This window comes from Myotis brandtii, unplaced genomic scaffold (assembly GCF_000412655.1).
Source record: "Myotis brandtii unplaced genomic scaffold, ASM41265v1 scaffold18, whole genome shotgun sequence".
NCBI classification, from domain to species: Eukaryota; Metazoa; Chordata; class Mammalia; order Chiroptera; family Vespertilionidae; genus Myotis; species Myotis brandtii.
Genome location: NW_005356674.1, coordinates 10270214 through 10292709, shown reverse-complemented (window position 1 = coordinate 10292709; position 22496 = coordinate 10270214). Strand labels below are relative to the sequence as shown.

Here is a 22496-nt window from a genome sequence, read left to right as displayed (position 1 = left end):
AAGGTAGTTTCCTCTATTAAGTGCAGGTAAGAAAAAAGAAATATATACCTCACTATTTTTTTATGGTAATTTCATAATCATGCTGGCTTGCAGTAGTTGCTTTACCTCTATAAAAATACTACATACTTTTGTGGGATATTTCTAATAAGGTAGCAACAGAAAAAATATGTTCTGGCAAACCCAGAAAAAATATGTTCATGGCAGCCCTACAACACTCTGACCCATATCTTGCCCTATGCACCTCTTCCATTTGGCTGTCCCTGACTTGTATCATCCTATATAATAAAAGGCTAATATGCAAATCGACCGAAGGGCAGAATGACCGGTTGCTATGATGCACACTGACCACCAGGGGGCAGACACTCAATGCAGGAGCTGCCCCCTGGTGGTCAGTGTGCTCCCACAGGGGGAGTGCTGCTCAGCCAGAAGCCCTGAGCCAGGCTCACGGCTGGTGAGCGCAGCGGCGGTGGCAGGAGCCTCTCTGCCTCCTTGGCAGCGCTAAGGATGTCTGACTGACGGCTTAGGCCCACAGGGAGCAGGCCTAAGCCATCAGTCGGACATCCCCCGAGGGCTCCCGGACTGCGAGAGGGTGCAGGCTGGGCTGAGGGACCCCCTGAGTGCACAATTTTCATGCACCGGGCCTCTAGTTTGTAATAATATAAGTAAAGTGTTTCCTTGAGTTCTGTGAGCTGTTCCAGCAAATTATTCATGTGGAAATCCCCAACTTTGAGCCAAGTTGGACAAAAGTTTGTGTGTTCCCTGGGCACCCAATACTGTGATTAGCATCTGAAGTGTGGGAAGGAGCCCTTAAATCTGAGGAATCTGACACTAATTCTGGGTACTCAGTGTCAGAACTAAATTAAATTATAGGACATTCAGTAGGTGTCCAGAGAGTTGCAGAATGGGTATAGAAAAACCCCACACATTTGTTGTCAGAAGTGTGAATAAAAACAATACATACTGACCTTTTGTATTCTCAAATACCAAAGACATTGTAAAAACGATGTCCACACTTTTCTCTCACTGGATGGCCATTACACTTGCTCTCATATCCAAGTAACTTTAATTATAAGACAGCTCTTCCCTTGAGTATGTAAAACATGCCACAGTGTTTAGTCATGCAAATACACAGGAAAAAATCATGTATTTGCAAATATTTCAAATAATAGAAAGGGGGGAGGGGCAATCCATAACTGTTCTCCATTCTTGTTGTCATTTCAAGAGACAATATATTTAAAACACTCACACACATTTTTCAAAAAAGCTGGAGTAAAAGAGCCCATTCTTAACAAGACATAGCTATTGTTATGTCTTGTCAAATAGCTATTTCTAATAAGTAACTTACAACATAGGAAAGCCCTACGTGTCAACTGTTTTTCTCTGGTCACCAAATTATCTAATTCTACTCCCGATTAAACAAAATAATAGCAGCATTTTTTCAGTATTACGCTTTGTCAGTTGGCATAAAATACAGGTTGCTTCTTAGTAAGCTATAGACAGGAAATATAAGGTAAGCAACATAAAGTCTTAGAACCCTTCAAGGATCATTGAGAAGCTTGTTTTCAAATAAAACAAATTATTATATGGTCATATACTACAAAATACAGATACACATTTCTTTGCAACATTCCACCCTAACAACCACTAAATTTGAGTTCTTAATTTTGTACATAAAATGAAATTTGCACATCCAAGTATTGAGCTGCTGCAATTTAGATGAAACGGAGAGATGTATTTTTAATCACATCATTTAAACTTTACTTGTCACTATTAGTTCATTTCCCCTCTAATAAAACAAATTGGTATAAATATTTTTATTGTGATCAATTATTTTCCTATCCTCATCCTATTTGTGTAGGGATATGAACTTTTGGTTCTTGTTAATTGAGTTTTTAATACAAAGAAGAGATGTAAATTTCTGTCTCTATGATTTTGGAATAGGTACCAAATACTGATCGCTTAGGTTATGAATATTCATGAGTTGCTGTTATTTAAAAAGACTTTTTTTTTCTGTCAGAGTTTTTGAATAAACAATTTCAAAATGTTACCCCATCTGTCAATGTTTTCTGAAAACAGTACAAACCTTCTTTTTTATCTTCTGGAGTAATCTTCACTTTTGTGTCTGTTATATCTTTGAAGGACGCCAGAAAAAGTACCACATCTCCTTTCTCATTCTTTATGGGAACAATATCCAATAGGCACCAAAATGGAGACCCTGCAACAGTAATAAAAAAATACAGATCAACCACTGCCTTGTATGGTTTTTCTACGAAAATCTCAAAAATTAGTGCTACAGTTAATAAAGTTCTTACTGTTTTCTTCTGTCCCACAACTTCCCCCTCAACATATTAAAAATGTCAGTTTTCAGATTCCATAAATGTCTAGCCCATGTGCATTCTCTGAAAATAAGGCAGTATTTTAAACAAAAACACTTGTCTGTGCTAAGACATTTCTGCTTATGTCATTCAAATTGTATTTCTTCTTTGAACTTGTTGTTGATGGTGAAGAATTCCACTTCATGAAGCATTGCCCCTTCCCACCCCATCACACTCTAGTCCATAAATGAAGACCTTTGTTTGGTATGAGTTTGCTAGAGGTTTATTTAGTCAATTTAAAAAAATCAATGATTGTTCACCAGAAACACTAAAATAAAAAAGGTGGAAAATACCAAGTTTGGGGTTGAATGTGTAGTCACTTATACTGTCCTATTTTGCTGGCTGGTAGGAAATGAGTACATACTTTAAAACTCTTTGGCAGTATTAAGATATATTCTCACAACACAACATTATACAGCAATGTGAATGAACAATGTATAATAACTGACAATGAAAAGGAGAAATATCAATAAGAAAATGTTGAACAAAAGTAGCTGGACACAAATGAGTGGAATGCAATATGATTACATTCACATATGATACAAAGGCAAAATAATTGATGGTGTTAGAAGTCAGGTGAGTGGTTAGCATTGGCATATCATGATTAGGAGGGGACACATCTCAGCGAATTCTGGGATGCTGGTCAACTTTTTTTTTTTTTAATGATCTTTAAGTTGTTTACATAGGAGGGTTCAGTTTTTTTTAAAAAAAAATATATTTTATTGATTTTTTACAGAGAGGAAGGGAGAGGGATAGAGAGTTAGAAACATCGATGAGAGAGAAACATCGATTAGCTGCCTCCTGCACACCTCCTACTGGGGATGTGCTGGCAACCAAGGGACATGCCCTTAACCGGGATCGAATCTGGGACCCTTCAGTCCGCAGGCCGACGCTCTATCCACTGAGCCATACCGGTCAGGGCAGGAGTGTTCAGTTTTTGGAAACTCATCCACTCTACACTTTTGCTATGTGTATTTTTCATTATGTGTGTTTTATTTCAAGAACACATTTTAAAAAGCAATAATGTTCAATTCTATTTTTTGAGCAAAAGAACCATGAGAAATGTCTTAAATAGACTCAAGTTCAAGCCTAAGGCTTATATTTTGAAATGTTTTTTTATATAGGGGTTGGTCAAAGTAGGTTTACAGTTGTTTGTATGGAGAAACACATATAGGTAATGATTATTACAATACCTTTATTAAATCAAAAGAATAAACTAATAAACTCTGTGTTTTGACTACTCACAGCTGTAAACATACTTTTCCCCACCCCTGTATTTTAAAATACATATTTTAAAAGTATATAAAAGTTTGCACTAGATTTCATGCTAAAAAGGATTGCTGGGCAGAAATATTTGAAAATTAGGGAAAAGTTGTTGCTTAGAAAGTAAACTATTAATCTATTCACAGAAATTTTCCTTCAATTTTCTTTTGATAGGAAAAAACCCCTCAGAGCTGTAAATTTCCATCTTACGTGAGCATTGATCTCAAAATTGAGTATAAGACAGAATAACAGAATTAGAAATAGCCTAGATATTTTACAGTATCAGATCTCACAAGTTCCAACCAACACATCTGATGTGTGTCTATCCTGCCTTGGAATCTATCATTTTTCTCTAGTTGAACACCAGATGAAGCAGTTGGTTGTATTTAGGAGTCATCTGACATAAACACCCTATTTTATTATAGCTGTTGCTGTTGTAGTTTTTTTTAAAAGTGTGGTTGAATTTACATGCAATAAATGCGTATATGATAGGTATCTACTATATAAAGCATGAATGGAATATATGCCTGCCCCCCACACCCGTCTAAAAGTTTTAAAGCCATGATTTTCTCTTTGTTCATTTGACTCATCTCTGTGGTTTCCTTTCATTCATCTCTCTTCATATCTATGTTACAGCAACTCCATTTCAACACTTCATCACCAGACTCCATGAGACCTGGGATCCAACCACAGCTCCCACATTAACTAGCCATGAGACCACCATACAGAAGTCAATTCACTTCTCTGGAACCTGGTTCCCTCAATTGTAATATTCTTATATCCTCTGGTCTAGGGTAGATAGAGTGCCCCCAAAATGTGAGACAATAAATTTATTCTATTGTTTATGACTAATGAAGAAACCTCATAAATGAGCCATATTTTTTGGCAGAACACTGCTATCTCCATCAACCCAGAAGGGGTCTTACTTCAATTTTTTTATGGCTACTACTTCAAGTTGAAAGCCCTCTTCACGAATTCTGCAGCAATGGTAGGAACAAAAAGAATAGGGCCAAGCTATCAATCAGCATCTAGAGTCAGTAACAGTGGGGGCATGGATAATGGTATGAATTTGATATTTTGGTTCACATTTTAAAGCATCTCTCTGTCAATTACCTTGTAAGAGCATCATCCAAGTCAGAATAGAGGTTATTAATTTTCCTGAAAAGCCATTTTATCTATACACTCCAACAAGCACCATTATTGTCTCCACAGAACTTTTGCACAGGTGCACCAATGTATTTGAGAGAGAGGCAAAAGCACAAAATGAGATGAAAGCCAAGAAATAGCTGCCAACACTACAATATTTTCTCACAACCCTAGATGCACATCTGTCATTTCACATCATGTTCTGGGAGAGCTGAAAGATCACTTTGAGGTCTGTCTTTTGAGATACAATGAGATGTGATCTCTGACACTATAAATTCAATAAAACTTCATTAATATGGGTACCTCTAAATTCAAGTTTTATAATGATTTGGCATAAACTAGGCTGATGTCTACCTTCCCATTGCATAAATGACCCCCCCCCCCCAAAAAAAAGGGTATTAAGGGAAATAGTGTACGGGACATATAGACTTATTTTCTCCTTCCCTACCTTCTTCCCTTCTCTCAACTGCTCCTTCACATTTATCCACACGAACTGCCTTACAAATATAGCTTTGGGTACCTTTAAAGTTAGAAAGCAAGGCATGACACCCGCTTCCTTCTCCTGAAAGAGGATGAATGCCAAAAGCTGCCAATCAGGTTCAAAGCAAGACCTTTCACAGGATTTGTTTACTTATCCTTCCCTGCTCTCCCACATCTCTCCACCAGGCCCTCTGCCCTGGCTCTCTGACAAAATCTTCAACCTTACACGACTGTGATAATTCACAGCTATTCCCCACGGTCTGCCTCTTCCTTCTATACCTAAGAGCACAATGATGGGCATACAGCACCATTCAGCTAGCAGCGATTCAGGCCTGGTACTGCAAGTCTTAGGGTTAAGGTGGGAGGTAGCCAATCTCCCGCCCTCAAATCCAGAGATGTGAAGGATCCTTAAAGCAGGGTTAGAGGGCAGAAATCTTGTGTCAGTTGTAACTCCTTTTGTATACAGCAGCCAGTAATTACCATGTGGGTTGGTGAGTGCTAAAACCGATGAGGCTCTGACTGGATGTAAGTTAATAACACCTTTACTTTCCATGGTTAAATACAATTCATGAGAAGAAACAGGGTTTATACCCTATATGGTAAAAGGTATTTTCAGAATTGCATAAATAATTACACAGAGCTTAAATCTGGTGGAATGTTCCATTTTGGTACTTTCTCTTCATTGGGAAACAAGGGCACAGGAACATTTGAAAAAAATTTATATGTGTTCCATATACACCCTGCCCCCGCCCCCCCCCCAAAAAAGATTATATTTGGCAATAAGTGAAAATTGATAAGGTTTCCAGTATAAGTTCATGGTTCAACAACTTAATACAAGGAGGTACAGGTATACAGAAAACTGAGTTGTGAATTGTTCCCTTTTCTTTCATGACTATGCTGTCATATGAGTTGTCACTAGTTGCACTTCTCAATGTAACGCAAAATGGGATATGGATACTTTGCATGTCCTCATGTTTTTTTGTATCAAGCAGGATTTTGATTGGATTTTTAATGATAAATATATGTGACTTTTAGTTTTTGCAATTATGACAACACTAATGTGATAGCCTAAATGTTATCAGCATCAGTATCATGTGACCTAAATATTTTCAGGAGTTCCTCACATTTCACATTAAATCTGATAAGTCTTATTCTCAACAACCGTTGTCTCAGTGCTACGTACTTATTGATGTGGTGACATGTTTGACAGTTTTTAAACATTAGTCCAGGGGACATGAATTGGGGTGGGGTGGGACAAGACCACAGGTAGGTGAACAAGGCCACTGTTCATGGTAGCTGAATGCTGGGACACTGCTGTCTGTAGCAGAAAGAGTAGAGCATCATGGGAATGCTACTGAGTCACTGCAGAGCTCTTAGTTGTCCCTCCTCTTCACTCCATTTGCTTTGGCCTTTATCATTTCTCACCCACTCTTCAAGTGTTCTCCCTGTCTCTAGCCTTTCTCCCATGCTACTTCCAATAAGCTTTGGAAAACACCCAATGACTTTTCACTGTTTGCTTAAAGCATCAGCATAACATTCCAAACATTTATTAATATGAAAGGTCTATTTTCAAGAGGAAAACAGGGATGGAATGGGTAGTGCGAGGAATGAACTTAAAGGACGTGTCATATTAAAAAAAAAAAGAAGCAAGAAGTCCCTTGGAGTACCCAGAGCAGACAAGCCCCTACAGCAACCTCACCAGCTCTTTCTGGTGTTTGTACTATGCTAAGGGATAAAAGCAATAATTCTTTGGTGTAATAGCAGGTAAAGGCTTCACCTTATCTGCAGAGAACACCTCTTTCAAGAACTACCCATCTGCAGTGCAGATCGCATATGTTTTAGATCTTTGCTCAGTCCCTGTGGAATATGACTTGAGTAGACATCTTTCTTCCAAACACCTCAGGATACTAGTGGACCAAAGTGAGGGGCAGTGGGGCCCTGACACCTTGTGTAGTAGTGAAGGGTGGAGTGGGGTTGATGAGAGATGATCTGAACCAGCTGGAGACCATCCTGAGCTGAGTAGTGGCTACAAACACCTGTCATTTCAATGTTTAATGACTAAAGAAGAGCTCATAAAACAATGTATTTTAACTTTGTTTCTGTGTAGAAAAGATGGGCAAAATACACACAACATATTGATGGTGGTGGATTGTGGGATTATAATTTCTACTTTTTTTTTTCTTCTCAGGGTCCTTCCTTATTTTCAGTTTTTCTAGAATAAGCATGAGAAAATACATAGTGGAGTTCTGGCAACTCTAAAGATTTAGAGTAAGAATGTAAGGAGTTCAAGACTGGACAATAAGAGTGATGAGATCAAATTTCTGGGGCAACCAATTTACATATTCTCCATGATTTAAGTTCTGATAGATGATCCACTTCAAAATTTGAGAAAAGTTAGGATATTTGTAAAAAGAGATAGAAAGATAAAAGAAAGGAAGGGAGGAAGGAAGAGAGGAAATAGGGAAGATCAGATCAAGTGATGCTTAACTGATTCGAAGGTACCAAGCTTTGGAGTATTTTTTTTTTTCCTCTTTCCATTTTGCTCCAAATTCCCTTTGTTCTTAAATAAAATACTTTCTTCTTCTCCTAGGAGTATGAATGGTCACATCTCATAAATCTCTAATAATTATGTAGAAGAGAAGCTTGGGAACTTGAGATATAAAGAATATCCCCAAATGGGCTCAGTCAATAGTTCCAACATCCTTGCTCAGCAAATCATTTACTGGATCATTGACCAGTAGAGCTATTACTTGCTTTAAGACAACCAAACTTCTTCTGATGATAAACACAGATAATTCTTACCTACAACTGAAAGGATTTTCAGTATGGTTTAAACACAAATTCAAGTGGGATAAGTTTGGAGGAGGAGCCAGGACATCTGGGTATAGTCTAATGAGAAATACAGATAAAGGAGTCCTGGCAATATAATGCACACAACAAGGACTTTATCAATCTTTGATTATGTACTAGACACTGTCCCACATGCTTTATATAGATTATATCTAAATTTCTCACTCATCAATCTGACCAATATTTTACCAAACTAAACTAAAAATTGGGTAGTATTGTCTTCAGAGTAACATACCTAATAAGTGTCAAAGACCAGAATTTAACACAAATCTTAGTTTGATATTCTAATTGTGCTTTGATATATACTTTAGGATTGATCCTATTCTGTGAACAATGTTTTAGGAATTGAGTTTCACTTCCATTTAATTTTTATTTTTACCCATGCTAGAGGACATAATGAATAATACATATACTTTTAAAAATGTCACATTATAAAAAAAGAAAATAAAGTAAAACTGATCAACAAATTTTACTCTCAACCCTATAATAAGAGTATAACTTCTATTTGAAATCAGACTCAACTGCTTTGGTTTCAGACTGGAATACATCCTTAATTAAGGTATACATGGCACTCATTCTTAATTTGCTTGAGTAGCCAATGAGACAATGAGATCAGAAAATCCACCATTAGTGCTGTTTTCAATTGAGACAAAGAGAATGTACTTATACAAGCTTCATGATTGAAGTTTCTAAGTACAGTTACCTAGTTGCTCATGGGTATGTACTAGTGTGTTACTGGCTGTTGAGTCGGCTCCAATTCCTGGTGACAACATGAGTGAGTGATGCCTACAATGTCTTGTCCTCAACAGTCCTGCTTGGCTCACAGAGACTCATGACTATGGATTCTTTTATAAAGTCAATCCATCTCATAGTTGCTTTTTCTCTTTTCCTGCTGCCTTCTAGTTTTACCCCAGAATTATTGTTTTTCCAAAGAACCCCGACTTTTCATGAGGTTCCTGAAATAGCGCAGCTTCAGTTTTGTCATTTTTGCCTCCAGCAATGTTTCAGGCTTATTTTCCTTCAAGATCCGCTATTAATTTGTGCTGCACTATATTCTGACCTTATTCACAAAGCCTTTGAGTCCTCATTTCAGTATGTTCCTGCTTCTCAATTTCCTAGAAAGCTTCAGAAAAGGTGATCTCCAGCTTTAGGTAGGACACATGGCAATATCCTCTGGACTCATTTTTTTCTAAGATGGGAAATAACAAAAGAGAACTGAGTCCCAATCAACTTTTAAAAATCCTCTGGGGGAAAGAAGGCCAGAGATGAGGGACAGTTGTTAGCAAAAAAATGTCTGATCCAACAGGCTTGGCTTTGTGATTGCTACTTGTAAGCCACTTCTTTCTGAGAATAAGCCACTGAAACAGACTTACTCCCTTGATACTTGACTTTAAGATTTCTTCAAACTCGTAGTTGTCTGGTGGAAAAGAACTTGTTTAAATGAGCATTTGAGAATCAAGTTACATGTTTATAACTGCACAAAGTTTTTGTTGGAGGAATCTATGGATTTTGCAGAGCAATGGAAATGATTTTTGGTGCCAATAAACATAATGCACACACGATCTCATGATGGTTAGGGGGTTTGGGGACTCTGGAAATAGTTTAGGATCCAAAAGAAAATATTTGGAGATTGCATTGCAAGTAATTGAACATAAAGTTGTTCATTCATGTAACAAATATTTACTGAGTGCCTGTTATGGCCAGAAACTGTCTTAAGTGCTTGAATAAATCAGCAAACAAAACAGAATAGATCTCTGTCCTATGCCCTGAGAGAACTTATATTCTACTCTGGAGAGAAAAACAGTGAAATTATAAATAATTATAAAATTTATTTGAAGGTTTTAAATGCTACAGCAAAAAGAAAATGTAGAACAGGGTAAGGGCACATAGACTGTGGAAAAAGGTGGTGTAGAACTGTAGCTTGACATTCTTAAGGAATGATTCACACAAGTGCTACTTAACCTTTGTGTGTTATTGCTGGTCCTCTTAGAAGCAAACCATGAGAAGGTCATAAGGTAGGTCTGAGGTCAAACAAAGGAGAGAAGGAAGAAAAATTGGATGTTGGTATCTTAGACTGCAGTGTAGTTCTAAAGAAAGTTCACTAAGGCCCTCAGGGAGTCATTTAGTCAAGTCAGCCATCGAAGCAGCCCTGCATCTCTTTGCTTCACTCAGTCATTGGCTGGGAGCAGCCCATGGAAAGTTTGGCCTCTGTGCCAACACAGTGATGTGTTTCAGAGCACAGCAGCTGGGGCTGTCAGCCAACCACTCTCCTGTAATGAGATACAAGAAGCACATTCTCGTGGTTGCCATATTAGTATAGTAGACATCTCATATTTTGAACAGAATAGCATTGTGCCCCTTCTTGTCCCTGCACTTCCATATTCCATTGGGAACCAAACTCTTCTCTGCATGGAGCCTCGATAGAGCTATCAAGCCAGGTGCTCTGACTAGTCCTCACTGGAGGGATGAGCAAATGGTTCATCCTGGACCAAATTACATTCTCTTGGCCTGGTAATTTTATCTTGAACAAAGGGACCCAAGATCAAAAATGGAGCTAGCAGATTCATTCAACAATAAGGGCCAGAAAAATCTTTCCAGTTATTCCTACTACGTAGACTGTACAGAACACACTACTTCCTATCTTTTTCAAGAGCTGATTGCTCATTACTTTCTCTGATTCCATAAGTAACAACATGTTTTCAATAAATTATTATTTTTGCCTAAGATAATCAGAATCAATTTATGTTGATTATAAAGAGCCCTAATTACAAAGTGATACAGTATTTAGAAATGGATAGTCAAGATGTAATGGAAAGAACACAGGGCTTAGATGACATTGCCTGTGGTCGAGTCCTGGGTTCTTCATTTCCTTGCTGAGCATTCTCAGATAAAAGTTTTATATCTGTCTGCATCACATCTGCATACTGGATATATGGCCACTTCTCGTGGTTAAGAGCTTTGAAGAGATCAATATATGTAAAAGTATTTCATACCTTTTGACTAGTTATATATGTAAAGTAAGGTTTTTGCCTGTATGTTTGATTTTTTCACCATCAAAAGCAATCAGGCACAACTATGGCTCAGTATTAATATTTGTTAAAGCCAGGTGATAGTATGGGGAGAGAGTTTTTATTATAAAAATCTCTGTTTTCTGTGTACGTATGAAACATTTCATGCTCTTTTTTCTAATTAAGGAAACATCACTTTGGAAAATGATGAATTATTTAGCATTTCCTTGAACATCTAGTCTAATTTTAAGTTGTAATACACAAAGTCATCTTAAATTGCTGGAATTAGAAAAGATATTAGAGATTATGAGGTGGAACTCTTTATTGTAAAGATGAAAATCCTAAGTTCAGAGTGGTGAAGTAAACTGTCCAAGGTCAAAGTGTTAATTGTTGGAAGAGTTGAAACTAGATCTCAAGTCTTATGACTTTCAGTTTTATGAGGTTTGTGCTAAAACACAGTGCATTTCTTCAAACATTAAAAAAAAAATCACCAAAGGAAAAATATCACATAAGTGAATAATCTAGTTTGTTATCTTTATAGGAAAAAGTATAATGTTTGTATATATTATTGATTAAATAAGCCAGAACATGTAACAAATTCAGCATTGATCAAATCCTTTTTAAGCAATTAGGTTCAGAATTAGAATCTGTGTTTAAAAGGTTGGGCAAAGACGCTAAAAAAAAATAGAAAATATTTTGTGTGAGCGATCAGAAATTTTGAGATGAGAGTTTGGAAACAGAGAAATAGGAATGGAAAAGATATGGTTACGGAGCTCCTGACAATTCTCCAGGGTATAAATAGAAGATGGCAGTTTGAGGTGTCAAGTTAGCACTTTCCAAGAACACGCAGACAACAAACATACTGAACATTTCTCCTATTGTGCAAACTCCACTCAGCGACGACTCCTAAGCGCTGTGCCAGATTGCCCTGAGTCACAACTTGGCAGGCATGTGAGACAAAACACTTAGATGCTTCCTCAACTTACTGCTTCTCCCCTCACATGGAGCTGATACCCCACCAGCAACTCCAGAACAAAGCCTAGTGCCCGGGGAAGCATTGCTGTACCCACCGTGTTCAGGTGAGGTATTAGCACTGACAAGCCTGCCCCAGACAGACTAATGGTCAGTGAAAAATCAATTTATGCATAGTATTCTTTCTCTAGCCTTTATATGATTATAGGCATTTTCCCCAAAGAAACCCTGGACATTTGGAATCTATACATGTAATTAAAATATGACAATTCAGAATTCTTCTAACCGTGTGGGCTCCAATTTGTTATTAATCTTCAGATGTCAGCCAACTTTTTCTGTAAAGGGCTAGGTACTAAATATTTTTAGCTTTTCAGTTCATACAGTCTTTGTCTCAACTACTTAATTCTACTGTGATAGTGCTAAAATAGTAATAGATAATACATAAACAAGTGAGCATGGCTGTTTAAAAAAACATACACATCCTTTACAGAAACAGGCATCCAGTCAGATATGGTCCATAGTACTTTGTCCTGCGTAGAAGCCTACAGATTACTGTACACTACGAGTTCATTCTTGATTCTTTGAGAGTATTGACCAGACTCTATACTACCAGAATATTTAATAAGAAGCACTATTTGTAGGTGCAAGAACCAGGTAAAGTCTTTCTTTAGGTAGAACCTAGACTATGAATGTCTTAGTGGTGTGCATTCTAAACGATTATCCAGACAACCCTATTTTTTAAGTAAAATGTAGTCACTTCTTTTCTCTTTTGATTACAAGAATGGACTTACTTTTCAATAGAAAAATAGGCTTAACTATCAATGACGTAAAAGGGTCACTGAAAAGGCCTGTCTTCCCATTCCAAAACAGAAGCTACTTTGGAGATGATGGCATAGAATAGGAACTTTCTGAGCTGCATTAAAAAGCAAACTACAGGCAAACCAGGAGTCTAGAGGAATGAAATGGAGATTGTGGTCAGAGTCTATACGCCTCAGGCCAAAGCAACTAGAAGCTGAAATATGTTCCACACTTCTCCTCTGGCAATCTCTCTTATGCATGGAGCAGAACAGGTAGTTTCCTAAATCATTGTAGACATTATACACAATGAAACAACCTTAGGCAAAAGGGGATTTTTTTAAACCTTAAAATACATTCTGAGTTTAATGTTTTCCCTTCTAATAGTATCTGTTCTTTGGAGCATTGTTAAGATTTATCTTGCTGTTTGACTACTCTAGCATTTCTGAAAGAGTGCCTGTTTTTTTTTTAAAGTAGAATACGATGTTTCCAAAGAACATATATGCATATATGCATAACCCATGGACACAGACAATAGTGAGGGGAAGGCCTGGGGTGGGATGGGGGCTGGGTAGGGGCGGGCAAGAGGGTGAAAAGTAGGGGACATCCATAATACTGTCAACAACAACAACAATAATAATTAAAACAGTGGAACATGATATTTCAAAAGATAATTTAGTGGACTCAAATTTGAGGAATTCTGGGAAAGTAAAGGCTTCAAGAAAAAGAGCTCTTCTAATCAGATGAAATCAGCTCTCCATTTATATTTGGTTATACTGTCATTTGGTAGAGATGTACCAAGCCATATTTTGTCACTTGAAGTAATTTTAACAATGATGTATCTTGGATCCTATCATCAGTGCTTGTGAATTAGTCAATATTGAAAAAAAAATTAAAAAAACCCCATGCCCCAGACTTCCCTCCCCTCTCTATCAAAACATATTCAGCCAACAAAGTATAAAAAGAATGATGCACATTTTAGTCATTCTTGACACTTTCTTCCTTCTCATCCCCCAAACCAAAGAGATCAAATCCTGTCCATTCCAATAGCTAATCCTCTGAAATCTGTTTTCAACCCAGTCACTCTGCTGTCTTTATTGGGCACATCCTAGACCAGTGGTTCTCAACCTTGGCTGCACATTAGAATCACCTGGGAATCTTTTTAAAATCCTGATTTCTGGGCCTCATCCTCCGGAAATTCTGTTTCTTTGTTACTAATGTTGTGGCCCCACCCCATAACAAAGAAACAGAATTTCTGGAGGATGAGGCCCAGAAATCAGGATTTTAAAAAGATTCCCAGGTGATTCTAATGTGCAGCCAAGGTTGAGAACCACTGACCTTGATGAAGCCTTCCTTGTACCTGAGATTAGGTTGGATCCCCCCCCCCTTTATCCCCTTCATAACAGCCTTTAATTTGCCTGCAAACTACTAACAGGTTCGTGTGATTATTTGATATATCTTTCTCAGTAGACAATAAAGGTCAATAGAACAAGAACTATGCCTTTTTTTCTCTTACATTCTCCCATATTCAAAGCAGAGTGAGTACCTGGCCCAAACATCACATCTTAAGATGAATTCCAACTTTATAATAATAATGCTATTGGTTGCAAGAATGACAGCTAACATTTACTGAGTGCCCATCTGCCAGGCACCATGCAAAGCACATTACAGGCAACATTTCCTCTAAGCCTATGAAGAAGATGTTATTACTTATTACAACCATCTTACAGATGAGGAAATTGTGGCTCAGGAAGTTGAAGTACATTGCCCCAAATCACATAGTTCATAAGTGATGGGAGCTTTTTTGCCTGGTAGGAACAAATCTAGACTCAGAATTATTACAGCATACATTTATGTAGTTTTTATATTTTCTATCACTTACTTTCTTTATCTGATCCCTTTAACAGCTTTAAGAGAAAAATGTTATCTCTGCCTTTTACAGGCAAGATTAGATATTGAAGGGAAAAATGACTTAGCTAAGGTAATGTACAGCGTGTCAATGATTTAGCTAAGACTTCACACACACAAAACTTGTAACTTTTTTTCATTGAAGGTGATAAAAAAGTACTATGATAAGATGATCTGTATTACATTTCTGTCCTCTATTATGCATCTGAAAATTTGAGCATCCTGCCAAGTTGTTAAAGGCCAATGATTAGACTACTTCTTGAGGAGCTCTATCAGCTTTGAGAGATATTCACATGCCAGAGCTTCTAGGTAGAGCAACAAAACTTATTTGCTTGCGTTCAGAATGTTCCCATTGTCTCCAACACCAACCACAAGGATTGCCGAGTTGTGTGCAAGTTGCTGGCGTTGTCTGCATTCCCTGGTGCTCTCTCTCCAGCTGCTCCCCTTGCCGTGTCTTGCCAACGTGCTCTGGGGAGGCACCCACCTGCCCTGCCTGCCTTATTTGTTTACCTCCTTTGTGCCCAACCTCCCAGAGGCAGCTGCGCTAGAAAAGACTAAGAGCAAAGGATGTCAAGGAATAAATCCTCCAGATCCCAATCCTGCATTCTGGAATTAATATACCTCAGGATAACCTGGGGAATTTCCATCTAACAGATGTTGATATATTAAGCTACCAGAAAACTCCAGAATGCCACTCTACTTGGGCAAGAGAGAAAATTAAAACGAATTCTCCAAGTAGAAAAGAAAAAAAAATTCTAGTAATTAAACCAATGTCTAAAAACAGAAAGAAATGAAGTGAATGGGGTCGGAGGTCTGGGGAAACTCAGAAGGAGAGCTAATCGTGAAGTTGAAACAGAAGAGCAAAATGAGTTTATAGGAGAATGTAGAAATAGACTCACACAGAGGCTCAAGCCTATTCCAATATGGCTGAGCTTCATTTGAAACAAGACAAACATTTTTACTCATTCAACAGTCAGCAAGTATTATGTACCAACGGCTTGTTTTAGGCACTGCAGATACCTAGATTAATATGGCACCTGAACGTGCACCCTCAACTAGGCATAATCTCATGGAGGAGATAGATGTATAAAGAGAAGGTTGAAAGTGTGTCTTAGCCCTAACTGGTTTGGCTCAGTGGATAGAGTGTCGGCCTGCAGACTGAAAGGTCCCAGGTTCGATTCCGGTCAAGGGCATGTACCTTGGTTGCAGGCACATCCCCAGTAGGAGGTGTGCAGGAGGCAGCTAATCGATGTTTCTCTCTCATCAATGTTTCTAACTCTCTATCTCTCTCCCTTCCTCTCTGTAAAAAATCAATAAAATATATTTTAAAAAAAGAAAGTGTGTCTTAGTTGGTTTGGGCTTCTAGAACAACAGCTGATAACACTTAATTTTCACTCCTTTTCAGGTTTAACTGATTTGAAATAATGGGTGAAGCCAGACTAAGCTTTGAACAAAGAAAATGTATCCTAAAGTGCCACTAAACTTTTTTTTTATGGGGATACGTAAAAGATAAAGTTTACGGTACAAAACCAGCAACAGTTGATGAATTGAGGGTGCACAAATACTGAACAAAATGATTCTTGTTTGTGATTCCATTGCTACCATAGGTTGATTGACTTATAAACAGGAAATTTATTTCTTACAGCTCTCAAGGATGGAGGTCCAAGATGAGGGAATAGACACCTGATGCGAAACAGGTCACAGAGGAGATAGGCTTGAACTGAGTCTTGATGATTGTATTAGCTTAATGTGAGGATGCGGGGTGCGGGGAGGAGAGGCCATACCATTCCTAGCAGGGGGAACAGCAAGTAGAAAGGCACAAGACAAGTTAGAACACGGAATAGTAAAAAACTAAAACGATAAAATGGGCTGCAGCAGGGGATGTGCTAGAGCGTGAATGAGGAATGGAGAGGGGAAAAAGGGTGGAAAGGGAAAGGATGATTTTAAAGGAATAGATTATAGATGAGCTAGCTCATGAGTGGCTTTAAATGCCAGACTCAACAGTTTGCATTTATCCTGAAAGGCAATGAGGAACCCCCCGAAGGCTTTGTCATAGAAGAGCAGCGTGATCAGATTTGCATTGTAGAAAGATGGCTTTGGAGACAGCCAAGAGGGGGGATTTGAGAGGGCACAACTGGAAATGGGGTGACTGGGTATGTGGAATTGTTGCAAGTCAGACCTTGAATCATGAGTCTGAAACTAGGGCCATGGCAGGAAGAATGGCTTTCTATATCAGAGCAAACAGGTTCAGGTGGGTGCCCTGGAGACCTGAATGTCTGGCACCTGTTATTGTATAAATTTGGTGGATGTCATGGAGTAAAAGCTCATCAGAGAGAAATAAAGTACAGCTCTATTTTTATATAATTACTAGTCAATTATATAATTATTCATGTTGAGAGTATACTCTAAGCATGACTAGAATGGTGTGATTTTTTTTGTGTGTGTTAATCTTGTAATTCTTATACAAAGACATAGAGCTCTCAGCTAAGACATCACAGAACCTTTATAGGCTCTTCTTGAAGATGGCTAGATGTGCATGGCTTCCTAGTAAGGTGAGAGGGAACTAGGAACCGGCCCACAGGCCACGGCTCAGAGTCACCCAGGACCAGGCACTGGATTCAGGCATCTAACTGTGAGGTTCTGAGGGTCTGGCACACTGGGAAATGGGAGTGGACAGGTTCTTCTTGTTGGTGGAACATGTCAGGGGAGGAAGGGGCATTTATTAAATTGCTATAATGTTCAGGAACAGGCTGGTGCACATCCAACCTGGGTAGTCACACAGAGCACACACTCAGAAGGGCTCCAGGCTTTGGTTTAAGACTCTGCTGTTGCTGTTTTGAAATTTTTAGTTGTTTGTTTTTTTTTTTCTTAAACAAAGGGGTCTGCATTTTCACTTTGCCATGGGCCCTGAAAATTATGTAGCTTTTCCTGACAATGTCTGTGTACAATCGATATCTCATTTGGTCCTTCATCAGACATCTGTGAGGTGGTATTTCCATGAAGAAGATCAAGCTAAGGCTCAGACAAGCAGAGTCACTTAATGAGGGTGACTTAATGAAGCCTTTCTAACTATTGCTATATCTATAGCAGCTATTCAGAGCTAGTCCTTGGCCTGGGCACAGCCTTCACCAGGGCTTGATCCTCCATATTCAATATCATTTCTTCTCACCATAGAGAGAGCACATTTAAAATAATAAGCTTCTCTTATTCCAAAGGGAACTTGTTTAGCTCCAAAGATTCTCAAACATTGTGGTTATATTTCACTTCTGGCTAATAAAGATGGAATAATGAACAGCCACAGGTACAAAAATGACTGCCTTTATGGGGTCTGTCCTTGCTAGTTTGCCAGTTTTTCCCCAAGGGGTACATATAGCCCCTGGGAAGTCCATCTATCTACTGTCATAGACGAGGGGCAGGTAAGGCAGAGCCACAGGCTCAGGTTGGCCATGCCCATGAGCATGGCTTGGTGTTTAAGAGGACGGGGTCAGGAATAGATGGCCAGCACTTGAATCCCAGCCTTCCACTTAACTTCTCTGTGAATCAGTTTCTTTAACTCTAAAATGGGGTGTTAACAGATCTGCCTCAAAGGGTTGATGAGAGGATTAAGTGAAGTAACAACACAGGCAAAGGGCAGAGCACAGAGCTTGGCCTGCAGTGAACACTCAGTAATTGCTAGCTGTGGCTATTTTATGAAGTTGTCTGTGTTAAGTCAGGAAGGCTGACACTGAAGAAGTGAAGGTATGCAGCAATCTAGTTAGGTAGGGGCAGTGACTGCTCAATCTCGACAGGACAGGCAGAGCTAAGCAGTTCCTGATGAATACACAAATGCCTCTTCTATACATCTGGCTCACTTTGTTCCAATCATCCTGGCTGCAGAGCCTGGGTGAGCACTTCAACAAATGGACTCATGTGAAATTTCAGCTCATTGATTAAACAATGCAACCGTAACCATGTGCACAGAAAAAGAACAAGCTTTCTGTTAGAGCAGCTTGCTCAGATACACGGGGAGTAGACCAGGAAAGTTGCCTAGGTTTACAAGTACAAAGCTTGACTACATACACAAACAATAAGATAAACTGCAAGGTAGGCTCCTCACCCAAGGCTGCACATGTTGTCTTCAGAGCACATTCTCTCTGAGCTCTTTGCCTTCCTACTACAATCACTTTGAAGCTGTTTACTGTATTTGCATTTCTGAGCCTCATCTCTTGAATGCAAAAGACACAGGATGGAAATATAAAATACTAATCTTCTATCAAGACTGAAAGGACATATGGGGAATCATCATCAAATCATAAAAGCATCATAAAATGCTTTCTATTTTGGGGCATGCAAAGTCTCAAGTAAGACCTCAGAGGAATCAGACTGAGAATAGCAACAAAAATCTGACCCCGTGTTTGCTAATACACTTAGCTGTGGGCAGCATGGTCTCTATTGGGTAGTCCTTCAGACATTATGAAACCTGCAAATTTTACAAGCATCGATATGAAATGTTCTCTTGTGTCTTGCTACACATATAGAAACACATACTCAACAAATGTGTTTCTGCAAATCTAGATGTGGAGCTTTTAAAACATGGTATGTATTCTATCAAGAGTTGGGGGTCTAGGTCCTCTGCTCATGAATCTGGGCAGACTTGTGGCTTCTCCAACCACAGTATCAAATGAAAGTATGCCAGGTGACTTTCTAAACTAAGTCACAAAAGGTCTTACAGCCTCTGGAAGACGAGACTTCCTGGAGGTCTCCATGCTGAAGAGGTTATGTGTAGGCACTTGAGTGGACTGTCCCAACTCATTCAGACTTTCAAGATGCCAGACATGTGAGAGAAGCCATCCAAGATCCTCCAAAGCAGTGTGTCTCTCATCTGAACCCATCTAACACTAACCTCCGCTGGCTCCACAAGGAAGGAGAATCATTTGGCTAAGCCAGCCTTCGTTCCTGACCCGCACTATTGTTAAGATATAATGGTTGCTCTTGTAAGCCACTAAGTTTTGAGGTAGTTGTCACACAGCAATAGATAAGTGGAATTCTAGTAAACTGTATGTGCTTAGTTTATTCTAGATGCCTGTAAGAATGTAGTATGTCCATTCCACAGATAAAAGTTTCCAAGATCCCACCTTCACTAGCTTTTCAGGAAACTAAGTCCCCATTGGGCTCTTCACAAATACATCTAATATCTAGAGCAGCGGTTCTCAACCTGTCAGTCACGACCCCTTTGGCGGTCGAACGACCCTTTCACAGGGGTCGCCTAAGACCATTCTGCATATCAGATATTTACATTATGATTCATAACAGTAGCAACATTACAGTTATGAAGTAGCAACGAAAATAATTTTATGGTTGGGTCACAACATGAGGAACTGTATTTAAAAGGCCAGAAGGTTGAGAACCACTGATCTAGAGGAAATGTCTCCACAATCTAGTCCTCTGGGCTCCCAAGAATGGAGGACTCAGGCTTACTTGGATGCTGCCCAAGGGACCACACCGGGCAAGGCTAATGCCCATGATGCTGTGACTTGGACAGCCTCAATAGCCCAAGGAGATCTTTATGAAAAATATTGCAGTTGCTTTTGTATTGTCTTTCTGTTGGACTCTGCTCTGAATCTTTGGGAGGACTGGTTGGGGAAATAATCTTACTTTGCTCAGAATTCTCTTTCTTTTTTCCCAGGATCTCACTCAGCCCTAAGAGAAGTTTTCTTTTATTTTCTGTAATCCTAAGCTTGGTTTCTCTAGCTCTTGTTGAAATAGGTCTCTGGCTGGCTTGCTTCATTGTTCTCTGGATGTGGTGAAAATCTAAGGTGATTACAAATGGTACCCATGCTGTGAACCTCAACATCCACAAAATACACTCATTTAGACACTACACTTTGCAATAAAAGGCATTTTCTTATTGTTCACTTATTACATGAATGGGCACAACATCCAATGCTCCAAAATTTGGATCTTACATAAAGCCATTCTATATTCAATGCTCCAATGGCATTTCCTAACAGTCAAATAAGGAGGCAACTTTGCTGTACATTTTAAATGTTAATTTTGAGAATAATTTGACATTCTACAGCCCTAAGGCTTTGTCTTTTTTCTATATTGAGCTCCAGTTCTAAAATACCTAGAGGGCATAATCAAATATTCTGAAAATCTTCTGCAGAGTCACATTGAATAACTGAATGTAATAGAACTCACTAAGAATATCTTAAATATAAACTTAGTATTAGGAGGAAAATAATGTTTCTTACTAGACCTATCTGCCATGAGCAGCTTATTATAAAAACAAAGGAAGGTCATGAGAAATCAGCTTTCTTTTGTCTTTTATTATAAGCTGACCTCGTAACACTGAGTATGAATAGGCCTAATTCAAAAAGTTTATTTGTACACTGGAAGGAAAACAGTGTGTTGCTCAATTAATGGTATGCATACTCCTGGTTGTACTAAAATTATTTTAGGTAGCATATATACATATCTTACACTTTAATATCTGTGTATTAGTTTTAATGTGTATTGGAACAAAAATATGCAGCTAGCACATCAAATGAGCTGGACATTTTGAGGGACATGGGTAAGATACCAGCAGATGTCTCCCCATTTTTCTCTCACTCTCTCCCCTTCTCTCATCTTTTCATATATTTCCCAATCTCTCCTCTTCTTCCACTCATCCCAGCCCAAGGGAAGCCCTCTCGGCTTTCTGGCTCCAGCTTTCTCCCCACCCCCTTACATAACTTTTTATTTATGGAACAATTCAGTTTTTCAGCTTTGATTCGCATCTAAATATACATCTAGCAGCTGAGTAAACAAAGGATCTTCCTAAAGAGGCATTCTCCCTAAACAAACAAACAAACAAACAGTAAATTATAAATTGTTTTTGTTGTCATATATTATAGAAAGTTGAAAATCTAACTACATTTAAAAAGAAAGAAAACCAACAGATTCAGCATTGATTTTTCTAGGCATTTTTCTATGTCATAAGAAAATTGAATAAAGAAGTGGGAAAATAAAGAAATGTGAAGTACATTAGTGGGCAAAGAAATGAACAAGGGGGAAATTGGTGGGTCAATGATAAGCTGAGGACTGTCTATCACATAACACATAGACTTGTGTTCAAATCATTTTTCTGCATCACAGTTTCCTCATATGCAAATGTGAGATAACTTCATATTTACTTTAAGGTGTTATTGGGAAAATAATATATGTGCTACTTGGCACAGTATAGTCAGATTTATTATTACTTAGATTTTATAGATTACTTTTTTTAATTTATAAAAGTTAAACAACAATGTTTTTATTGCATATTTACTTATGGTTACCGTCTCTTTGAGGCTAGTGATCCTGATTGTCCATTTAGAGTAGTGATTTTTTTTTTCTTTTGCTTCCAATTTGAGTTTTAAAAGTGAGTCAACTTAAAGAAAAGCATTAAGTAAGCAACAGTTCAGGAGGTACACAAAAATAAATGACAAATCTTAGAGGTGACATGGGAATGCGTCTGTGAGTTAAGAAACCCACAACCCGACAGAAAAAACCAAGATGGCGGCATAGGTAAACACCGGAGTTTGCTGCCTCGAACAACCACTTCAAAAATACAACTAAAAGATGGAACGGACATCATCCAGAACCACAGGAAGGCTGGCTGAGTGGAAATTCTAAAACTAGAAGGAAAGAGAAAAGCATACCGAGACTCAGAGGAGGCGTAGTACGAAAGTAAAATACA

General features: G+C 38.5%; 1 protein-coding gene across 1 annotated transcript in view; it reads right to left on the bottom strand.

The window, feature by feature from the left end:
- Positions 1-22496, bottom strand: part of KCNH8 (potassium channel, voltage gated eag related subfamily H, member 8) — a 280000-nt gene that overhangs the window by 145874 nt on the left and 111630 nt on the right. The window contains exon 3 of the mRNA XM_005863634.2: positions 2084-2215. Within this exon, the coding sequence (XP_005863696.1) occupies positions 2084-2215 (132 nt within the window). The remainder of the gene's footprint in view (positions 1-2083; positions 2216-22496) is intronic.